The sequence below is a fragment of the Triticum aestivum genome, chromosome 7B (genome assembly GCF_018294505.1).
Source record: "Triticum aestivum cultivar Chinese Spring chromosome 7B, IWGSC CS RefSeq v2.1, whole genome shotgun sequence".
In the NCBI taxonomy this organism is placed as follows: Eukaryota; Viridiplantae; Streptophyta; class Magnoliopsida; order Poales; family Poaceae; genus Triticum; species Triticum aestivum.
In genome coordinates this window covers 327144744-327156220 of record NC_057813.1, presented here as the reverse complement: position 1 = coordinate 327156220, position 11477 = coordinate 327144744, and the positions used below count along the sequence as shown (strand labels likewise).

Below are 11477 nucleotides of genomic sequence, written 5' to 3'. Positions count from 1 at the left end.
CAGTATCAGAACAGTGCATGGCATCCAAATCAAAATAATTAATCACTTAACTGAATTAATCAAAATCATTACCATCATGAAGTATCCAGGGTAATGGTGCTGGGGTATACATATCCTCCTCCTCTGCAATTAGTATCACCTCGTCGGTCTCTTGTGAGACATAACATCATCGTGATGTACAGTTAGCAATTAGCAATAGTGTAGTTACTGAAGTTCATCCAGTACTCAGCAAGGGAATTGTAATAATCATTCCTCTTAGATGTAGCCATGTAGGTAAGTTCGTCAGTGTGTGCATCTTTCACATGTAGGACAAGCACCCAAGTTAGTTCAATAAAACCTGCAACCCCATGCTCAAAAGAACAATGTGGAAGCAAAATGAATTATATAAGCCAGTATGTGGCAGTGCGACAACATGACTATGAGTGGAATTAAACAGAGCTAATACGTACATACGAAGTCAAGCGAAGATTATAAGTTTAGTGCAAGAAAGTTTTTGAAGAAAATAGACTATCTATTTCAAAATATATCATTTTATGTCATTGCCGTCCAAACCCCAAACACTCATTATCATAGCTCCATATCGTGTTTCAACGTAATAAAATTACCACTAATGAGAGGCTTACCATCTTCTCTAAACATGGCATTTGAGTTTTCAGACTAAAATGCCTATATGTTTGCCATTTCCTTGTCACAGAACTAAATAATCAGTAATGAAATCTCTGAACAAAATGATATTAGTACAACAAGGTAATACATGTAATCATTTTGGTTCAGAATTCAGCATTAAGTTTCTAAACCAGAACTTTGCATACATTAACTAAATAGTTAAGTAAAAGTTTGTTGAAGTGACAAAACATGATAAAATACGGGAGTTAGTAGAACCCGAAACACAAGATTGGAGATAATTCAAATATTTATAGCCAACAATATACACTGCTCACCTGGTATGAAGCAAAACTCACTGATGACCTGAGACTCTGAGTCACCGAGGCGCATCTAATCTTACCTTGAAGGGCCTCCAGCATCGCCGAAGCAATAACCTTTGTATCATCGGCATCAAGCTCAACCACCTTTCCCATGCCTTCCCATGGTTTGGCACAACTTGCTGAGTCCAACTTGCATCCACAATAATTCTGCTTTGTTTATGATACGGAACATAATCGGTTTCAAGGTTTGCTGATATACAATGGTGAGCTGTCTCAGTTTCATAATGAGGAAATAAAAGGAAGTTTCACAGGCTCCCTCACCGGATAATGAAATAATATACTAACCATGAAAAAATGATATAAATGTGCACCAAGTTGCAGCAGGCTCCCTCACCTTTGCAAACCCAATGCCACCTTGATAGTATACACTACTAATATACGTGTTTGCAATGTTATGCTTCTTGTCGTCATCAGACTAATTGCAACGAAATAGATAATCCGAGTTTTCTGGCCAGTTTACTTTGATCTATTCTTGTATTTCTTGGACCTGGTCGTAGGAGGCATGCCAGTGATGGAATAGGGAAACGATACTCCATTCTATGCAACTTTTTTTAAGTGCAGACATCATGTCACACTGTCCTCAGAAACCCATTTCGCTCATATCGGGAATACTACTGGGAATTATGGCCCAAACTAACATTACCTTGTTCCAATAGCTTCACAATAAATATAGCACCATCAACGCCAGCATTTGCAGCTATTGTGATCAGGGGAGCCTGCAAAAATTCCGGAATAATTCATATATGTCAATGAACAACTATGGAATGACAGGCCTGAGACATAAATTGGAGAGCATGTACAACATATAATTATGTTGCAAAAAACAGAGTGATAAGAAACAAGTGGAGAAATATCTTTATTAAGATGATAAAGCAAAGTGTGATTACATGTTAGTACATAATAGGAAAATGATCACAATTCACTCTCCTGCAATGTTCCGTCATGATCCATTAACCTAGAGGAAGAACAACAATCAAGAACAGCAAACTATTCAGAGAAACTATTTGTCAAATTTTGTAGCATTGATTTCATTGACTTGGTTCCTCAAACTTCAAATCTCAATGATTATATATATGCTAATGAGAAATATGATTAAGAAACTGTCAATAACTTACCTGTATCATTTCGCAAAAAAAGTAACTTACCTTTATCAGGAATAAAGCACCCTGGGATATCTTTGTCAGATAAAAACTTAATTTACCCCATGTACACATGCAAGCTGACATTGAGCGGGCTTCTGAGGATGCATGACAATCATCCTGGATTATATTATATTCGACAAGCAGCCATTCATTCCTTTCATGACGAAGCTCCTTGCTTTCTAGTACCTCTCTTCGCCATGGCGGCGTGATGCTCATTGCGCTCCTCGTCTTTGCCTTCGCCGTCACCAGCGGATCCGGAGGTGGGGCCCGAAGCTTCGGAGAGGCGTGTTTGGCAGAGGGGAGGCCGTGGTGGAGAAACGTCGTGCTGCTGCGCCCAATCTCCTTGTGCGCCGAAGCTGCCGCTGCTACGCCGCCGTCACGCCAAAGACCTATGGATCCCACCGTTAGAGAAAGTATTGCAGGCATGGAGCTAGGGATCCACTGCTGGAGAGAGAGAGAGAGAGAGAGAGAGAGAGAGAGAGAGAGAGAGAGATGGTTGCTCATGTCGATCTGCTACTGTTGCCGCCGCCGCCTTGTGCCCTTGTTCCATCGCTGCTGCTCTAGCTTCCGCCTGGTGGGGGCATCAATTCGCTAGCGTGGGGATAGGCGAGAAAGAGGGGGCCGATTTGGAAGGGATCCTAGAAGATCTCGACGTTGGGCTGATCCAAAATTTCAGGCGTGTGAGGAGGCATGACTTGCGTGAGATTGATTTTTTCCGGTGGAAGAACATGTGTGTGATTGATGTCCTGTGGCAGAACATTTAATCTCAGCCATTAGATGGGATGGCAGACCACTGAGGCAATTAGGACTGTCAGATTTAACCATTAGATGGGATGGCAGACCACTGAGGCAATTAGGACTGTCAGATTTAACCATTAGATGGGATGGCAGACCACTGAGGCAATTAGGACTGTCAGATTTAACTATGCGGGTTAGATCCTAAGGTGCTGGTTGATCCGTGTACAATAAGTTTCGTGACTCTAGGAGAATTCATGTTTGCTCTTTTAATAGTAGTGGAGATGCAACGAAAACAAACAATAGGCCACACAACTACCCGACGGTCTGAGAAAACTGAAGAAGCATCTTGGAAGTCTACCACCCAAACACGCTCCTTCAGCATAGACTGTCCCCGCTAAAAAAGCACGGTCTCGACTGGACGCGATATGCGTGTGCTATGTTGGCAGGGCAGTCAGTCTGACCACGACCAAACTCATCTGGGGATAAGGCACCATCACGTGTATCATAGGCGTCTCGACGAGGGAACCGTCTCCTCTGACTTTGGGAGGGAAGGCAGGGACGCTGCAATACTCTTGTGTAAAATATAGTAGAGGCAAGTCAGAGAGCTGAAATACTATTTACAGCAGATAATCACTGTAGACAAAATGCTCTGCCACGGTAAAATGCATCTGGTGAGATGGCACCGTCACCTGTATCAGCCTATCAGGCGTCTGGTCGTTAGGCGCGAATTGCAGGGGCAAGATTACAAAATAAGTTTTTCAAGGGGGCAATTGACAAATTAAGTTTTAAATTTTTCGCCGCATAAGTGGTCAGATTAAGTGTACATTTTTCAGGGGTCTAGCAGTGTTACGCCAACCAAAAACTTTTGCCGTACCATCGATACCGTACCTCTTCAATAGTTTCGTCTTCAGCACAGGTAACAGGTACAAAACATCAACGCGACCTACGCCGTCGAAGCAAACTGTTGTCACTCAACTGCAGCAGCAAATTACTCCCTCATTTTGGGACGGAGGGAGTACATGATAACAAGCACAATCTTTCTATCTCTGAAAATATGGGCCCCCAGCCTCTTCGACCACCAGTCGCACCACCGCCTCAGAAACACGATTCTCTGCTTGCAACAGTATAGTGCATCTGAAGAACAAAACAAGAGCATCATGTCTTCTTGTTTCAAAAAAAAAAGAGCATCATATCTACAGAAAGCATCATGGCTACAAGTTCACAAGGTAGAAATGGCGTTTCAAAAAAAACAAGGTAGAAATGGCGCATAATCTAAACCAAACCACAAATTTAACACAGATAAATTCAAATTAAGTGCTAGTAGTAAACTATTGCTTTCGTCATCACTCCCTAAGTGCACAGCTTCAAAGTTGCACCAGAAAACTCAGCGCCCCTTTGGCGTTTAAGTTTTTATTCCCAACAATACTATGGTGAACAGTACACCATGAATCTCCATTTAGCGTTCACAACAGTAAACTGCGTGGAACATAAAAATGGAAGGCAGCATTCTGCATATCTGGGAGGCAGCATTCTCCAATTAGTGCTCACAACAGTAAACTGCATGAAAAAGAAAAAGGAAGGCAGCATTCTCCATTTAGTGTTCACAACAGTAAACTGCATGTTCACAACAGTGACCAGCATTCTAAGCCTTATGTCCAAAGGCAATAAAAGTTTGTCAAAAGAATTATAGAAATTGTCAAAACGTTCCAAGCTAGACAGTTTTCACAATAACCACATGGCACTAAGTAACTGCTAGCTGCCTAATATAATGGCTTAAAGTTTTAAAAAATAGTTGCATATCTGAAGTCCAACAATTGGATTGTGATCTGCAAACCACGGTAAGCTGCAATGTGAAAATAGACCCAGAAGATGGTTAGTAAATAAAAATATGCAAACAAAAAATAACATGGTAGTACTTTGCAATATACTCCCTCCGTCCGGAAATACTTGTCGTAGAAATGGATACACATGGATGTATCTAGAACTAAAATACATCTAGATACATCCGTTCCTCGGACAAGTACGGAGGGAGTAGTTGTCAAAAAGAAACATGGTACTTTGCACTAAAAATAGTTGCATATCTGGGAGTACAAGATAAGAAAGTTGAAATACATAATTTGGGAATTATGATGCTTGGAGGAAAAAAGGGAAATGTCATGTGCGATTTTGCATATCAGTCTACACACAACAACAACAACAACAACAACAACAACAACAAAGCCTTTAGTCCCAAACAAGTTGGGGTAGGCTAGAGGTGAAACCCATAAGATCTCGCAACTAACTCCCCAACGAAAATCTTTTGGGTTTCATCTCCATAAGAGTGGCTGAGTTTTTACGTTGGCTCGCCAAGCCTATCACAACCCTCCTCCTTTACCCGGGCTTGGGACTGGCTATGTTGAGACAACATAGGCGGAGTTATCAGTCTACACATAAGCAGTTAATATTTAATCTATGATGACTATCTATGATGACTATGACATAAATTCTTCGTACCTTCTCAAGAAAATTTCAACATCTCCCATACTTTATCCATTTTGTTATACAAACTGCAGATCAAAGAACAGAATACTTTCCGGTTTGAGCAGAACCTGGAAGATTCAGTGCCTGGTTGGCACAATCCTCAAGGACACGCTTCAATTCTGCTTTCGCCTTCTTGACGGAAGACTCATTGGGGCCCTCAATGAACAGGTACAGCTTGCGCTCGTTAGCACCAACAATTTTGCCTTGAGGAATAAAGGTTCCCCTTGTAGTAATTGCCGCTCCAGTCCATTCCTGAATGGGAACCAATGTCTCTTTGTGAGTGATCTTCCAGCGAGCATTTTGTGGGAAATCATTAATCTCAAGCTCCGCTTCATAGTGTTCTGGAACTGCATGGGCCTGTATCCTTGCCAAATTTTTCTGTAAGTTGTATGCAGCATCAAGTGCTCGTTGTGTGGCTTCATTGTTTTGTTGGTTAGGTGCGACCGGCAGAGGAAGCAAGGAGCCAGCCGTTGTGGCTGGTACTTGCTGCTGGGCATTACTAGTAGCCCTGGCAGCAGCCAAAGCAGCGGCAGCTTGAGCAGCAGCAATAGCTTGTGCTGCAACATCACCTCCCTGTTTACGCACACCTCCTTCATCGTCAGAATCTGAATCTGACTTGTCCTCCTCATATCCATATTCCCTTGCCTGAGCCCTTTTTGCAGATTTCCGTGCTTCCTCCTCTTCTTCATTGAACTTGAAACCACTTCCACCATAGCCTGTTCCATGGGCCTGCTCTGTCCCCTGTTTGACCTTTGACATAAATCGATCCGCTAAGGCTTTCAGGTCCTCTGGAACGGCCTGTTCAGATAGCTCCAAAGCCTTAACAAGGTCTGGTGCATAGCGTTCCTCTTCCTCAGAAATAAAAGTTACAGCACAGCCCTTCCTACCAGCACGACCCGTTCGCCCGACCCGATGAACATAGTCCTCATAATGATTAGTTACATCATAATTGACAACAAGCTCAAGATCTTTCACATCTAAACCCCTTGCAGCAACACTGGTAGCAATCAGTAAGCTGCATACATTACTCTTGAAATCAGCAAGAGTTGATTCACGGTCATTTTGATCCTTTCCACCATGTAGAGACAAACATGGGTATCCGTGCTGGAACAGCTCTTTCAGTAGAGAATCACACTTATCTTGCGACTGTACAAAAACAAGAATTTTTCCGTTTGCAAACCACTCCCCAAGCAATTCCAACAGCCTAAAGAACCTCTCACTTTCTGGTCGCACTTCCACCAGTTGTGTGATATCTTTGTTCACGACACTCCTCCCACCCATCTGAATCTCAACAGGCTTTGTCAGCACTTTACGTGCCAGTATCTCCACCTGCCGTGGAAAAGTGGCAGAGAAAAGGACAGTCTGCCTATCCGGACGGGTGTTCTGAACGATTCGAGTAATCTGAGGCTCAAAACCCATATCAAACATCCTATCAGCTTCATCTAGCACCAAGAAAGTCACTCTTCGAAGGTTAGTAATCTTGCCACTGCTAGTGCAAAGGATATCAATCATCCTGCCTGGTGTACAAACAACAATTTCAGCACCCCTCTTCAGTTCACTGATCTGCTGGGCAACCCCAGAACCTCCGTATATAGGAACACAGTTGATGCCGAGCACCTTGGAGAACTTTTTTATGTCTGAATATATTTGCACCACAAGCTCTCTCGTAGGAGCCATAATAAGCCCAATAGGGCCATCCCCAGGCACAACAGGCGGCTGATCTTTGACATGCCTCAGCATGGGCAAGACAAATGCTAGAGTCTTACCAGATCCAGTCTTTGCAACCCCTATACAATCACGTCCACTCATTATGACTGGCAACGCTTGTGCTTGTATAGGCATCGGTTTCTCAAAACCAAGCTTCTTGATAGTGTCAAGTAGCTTACTTGTCAGACCACTCTGGATCCATGTCTTTATTGGCTTCGGAACGTCTTTCCCGTGCACCTTGAGCTCCAACAGCTTCCGGTAGGCCGCCGCTTCCTCGGCTGGCATATTTTTTATGTCTTTCACCTCAATATAGAAATTCTTCCGGAATGGTTGGTAATCAATCTTGGAATGGTCAACAATAACCAACTTCTCTGCCTTCGTCTTCTTGACACGTTTTATGAACTCTGCATCATCCTCATCATCTGATCCAGCCTCGCCATTATTAGCATCATCATAATCTGAGTCAGAGTCATCCCCTTGCATAATTCTCCCAATTGCCATCATCTGTCTTTTCTTATCCTCATTACTTGTGGCATCCTTCACACTCTTGTCATTCAAACAACCTGCATTGTCAGCAAGCACGCTCTCCATCGCTGTTGCGGCACTCTCGAGCTTTGCAACCACTGGCAACACCATGGAGTCCATAAACGCGTCGAGGGGATCAATCTCATCCTCTTCCAAACCAGCCCCGCCGTTACTGCCATTATCCATGTTCGGTAGGTCAACATCCATGGCACCAGTGCCAGCATTCTCCTCCAACTTCTTCACATCCTCCTCATCCGACTCCTCACCATCCAAGGTCCACTTCTTCCCAGACTTGCCTCCACCATCAGCCTCAATGGCAGCTGCACCACCACTGGTACCATCCTCCTGCTGCTGCTCACGGCGCTTCTTCTCCTGCCACTCCTTAACACGGCGGCGGCGCCGCTCCATCTCGTCATCAAGCCGCTGCTGTTCAGCCTCCATGTCTTCCTCCTTCTGCCGCCGTCTCTCCACCTCCTCCGCATCCTCCTCCTCCTCCCTTGTCAGCGGTGTCTCCTCTGGCTCCACATCACGGTGGTGGTGCCGATGCAAGGACCGACGGCGGCGCTTGCGGTCGCGGTCACGATCTTCGTTCTCCTCCTCATCGACCGCCTCCCGCCTCCTCGACTTCTCCTTTTCCCTATCCCGCTCCTCGCGACGACGCGCCCGCTCTCTCTCCTTCTCCATCTCCCTCTCCTCCCTCTCCCTCTCCCTCTTCTCCTCCTTCTCGCGCTCCTTCTCCGCCCGCTCCCGCGCCTTCCGCTCCTCTCGATCCCGCTCCTTGTCTCTGTGGTGGCGGTCGCGATCTCGGTCCCGCTCCCGCTCACCGTCCCTGTCGTCGCGGTGGTGGCGAGAGGAGGGGCGGTCCTTGTCGCGGTGGCGGCGAGAGGAGGAGTGGTCGCGGTCCTTGTCCTTGTCCCGGTGGTGGTGCTTGGAGACGGTGATGCGGTCATCGTCGCCAGACGACATGGCGGCGGCGATCGACAGCGGGGAACGCAAAGCTCAGGGAGGCGGAAACCCTAGACGCGGTTGTGTGGTGCGGTGGGGCTAAGATTCTTTTTCGCTTTCTTGTTTTCTCGACTTGATATTATTGCAAGTTGTTTAGATGCCGTCGCCCGGTTTGGCCAAGCCTTCCGACGATTTTGGGTTCAACTAGCAAAGAACCCGATTGCAACGAAAGAGAAAACATAAAACACATTCTTAACCCAACAACCATCACTCAAGATCACAAATAGGTTTATCTTTTTTATTTTTGCGAGATATCATATTTGTGTTGCCGCTTATTCTCCTTCTCACCCTCGCCGGCGATGGCCTCGGTGTTCACACAAAACAAAACAAAAATGTGTTTGAATATGTTTAATTCTAAGGCGTCTCTCTCTCTCGCTCGCTCGCTCGCTCGCTCGCTTTCTCTCACTCTCACAATGAGAAATTTGTTGTTTTCCCCTGAGAGATTTTTCAGAGGTATGCATGTGTAGTTATTGATGCTTTCTTTTCCTTATATTATTATAGTAGGGTGTTTATTTGCAATCCGGGTCGCCACCGGTATGAAAGGAAAAGGGATATTACGCTATAAATTATAAGTTTGCTCCCAAAATGATATTTTAAAAATATTTAACAGGTAAAATTAACATCATATTTAGATTCCACGTATTTTTCTAAGAAAATTTCATATATAATATGTTAAAATCAAAGTTACAGTTTAAAAGATATGGATAATTTAAAAATCATTGGTTTGACTTAAATATATTCCAAAATAATATTTAAAAATACTTAACAAGTGAAAATAATCTCATATTCATATTCTACATATTTTTCTAATCAAATTTCATATATAACATGTTTAAATCAGAGTTACGGTTTAAAAGATATGGATGATTTAAAAAAACATTGTTTGACTTAAATATGAGTTGCGGATGAATTACCTAAAACATCAGGGGAGGTTTTGAAAAATGTAAAATAACGGTTTGGGTGTGACTTAAATCCGGACTACGGGTTGATTTCAACAAAATACAGGGACTTTTGTGTAAAATATGAAAAAAAGATTCGTTTTAACTTAAAACAGGACTGCGGTTGAATTTTCTGAAATAGAGGGACTTTTCTGAAAGATGTCATGACGGACGAAAGAAACCCAATTTGTTTTATTATTAGGTAAAGATTTGGATTCAAAAAAATAGCGCTCTCTAGCACAAGAATTGTCACATGGCTCTTATAAATAAATAAGTTTATTCAAATGATAAATGCCACACGTATGGTACGAAAGCAGTATGGAAAAGTGTCTATTTCAACCGACTGATTTCTACCAACTGCAAACCTCCTCGCGCATCGTCCAATCATGCGAAGACCTGACGGCTCTTGTCGTAGCGCCCAACCGTGAGCATACAAGGGACGGTGCCATCAGGTCAGGTTGTCTGACCCGCGCCCCTCGAGAGTCATTGCAACATTCTGGTTCCTCCTCCCCGAAGCTCGCATCCAACACATCCATGCGACGGCCGTCGCGGCGTCCATCTCCCGGAACGGTGAAGACTGCGCAAGGACTACGAGCGGAGGCGCGGGAGGGGGCAGCTCAGGCCATGGACGATGACGATCTACAGAGCAGGTTCCTTCTATCCTCCGCTCAAATCACCCCCTGAAATGTGCGCTATAGAAATCCCCAGCATCTCTCGCCCGATATTTGTTTAGGGGAGGCGGATGTTGGGCTCGTGGGCTCGCCGGGACTTAGTTTAGGTAGAGGCGCGGTGGTCGCCCCTTCGAGGTTGCATTTTGGATCTGGAGCACGGGGTGTGGCTCTTCTACATGAAAGGTGTGTGCTAGGGTTCAGTGGGGGAGGGGAGGTGTGACGCCCCCGATTCAATCATACACTAATCATACATGCAAATATGTATGATTAAGATCAGAGACTCACGAGAAGATACCACAACACAACTCTAGACACAAATTAAAGTCATACAAGCTTTATATTACAAGCCAGGGGCCTCGAGGGCTCGAATACAAACGAGTCGGCGAAAATAACAATATCTGAGTACAGACATGAGTTAAACAAATCTGCCTTAAGAAGGCTAGCACAAACGATAGCAGCGATCGAAAAGGCAAGGCCTCCTGACTAGGAGCCTCCTAACTACTCCTAGTCGTCGGTAGCCCACGTAGTAGTAGTAGGCATCGTCGGGGTAGTATTAGTTGTCGGCGGTGGCAGCTGGTTCTTGAAATCCGCCATCTGATCGCAGTAATCCGGTAAAGGGGAAAAGAGGTAGCAAAGCAACCGTGAGTACTCATCCAAAGTACTCACAAGATGAAAGGATCGAGAAGAGGTGTCGAGAGGGGGGTGAATAGACTCTAAATAAGAAAAGTTGCAGTTTTTAATTTCTTCAAGTTGAAGTGGAGTTTGGCACAAGTTTCAACATTCACAATACATATCAAGCAAGCATGACAAGAGTATGTGAGCAGCGGAAAGTAAAGCATGCAAATTGCAAGGATATAAAGGGATGGGATTGGAGTGTGCAAACGCAATTTGGAGACACGGAGATTTTTTATCCGTGGTTCCGATAGGTGGTGCTATCATACATCCACGTTGATGGAGACTTCAACCCACGAAGGGTAACGGTTGCACGAGTCCACGGAAGGCTCCACCCACGAAGGGTCCACGAAGAAGCAACCTTGTCTATCCCACCATGGCCGTCGCCCACAAAGGACTTGCCTCACAAGGGTAGATATTCACGAAGTAGGCGATCTCCTTGCCCTTACAAACTCCTTGGTTCAACTCCACAATCTTGACGGAGGCTCCCAAGTGACACCTAGCCAATCTAGGAGACACCACTCTCCAAGAAGTAACAAATGGTGTGTTGATGATGAACTCCTTGCTCTTGTG

The 11477-nt window shown here is 44.6% G+C and overlaps 1 protein-coding gene across 2 annotated transcripts; it reads right to left on the bottom strand.

The window, feature by feature from the left end:
- Nucleotides 1–3636: 3636 nt before the first annotated feature.
- LOC123156230 (DEAD-box ATP-dependent RNA helicase 42) lies at nt 3637–8698 on the bottom strand. 2 transcript variants are annotated; one of them, XM_044574379.1, is made up of 2 exons: nt 5360–8698; nt 3637–4000 (listed from the first exon to the last, which is right to left on the bottom strand). In XM_044574379.1, exon 1 carries the CDS (start codon nt 8582–8584, stop codon nt 5420–5422), a length of 3165 nt encoding a protein of 1054 aa, XP_044430314.1. In that variant the 5' UTR covers nt 8585–8698; the 3' UTR covers nt 3637–4000; nt 5360–5419. The 2 variants fall into 2 exon arrangements, with proteins under 2 accessions (XP_044430314.1, XP_044430315.1); XM_044574380.1 differs by lacking the exon at nt 3637–4000 and adding an exon at nt 4380–4709.
- Between the last annotated feature and the right edge of the window lie 2779 nt (nt 8699–11477).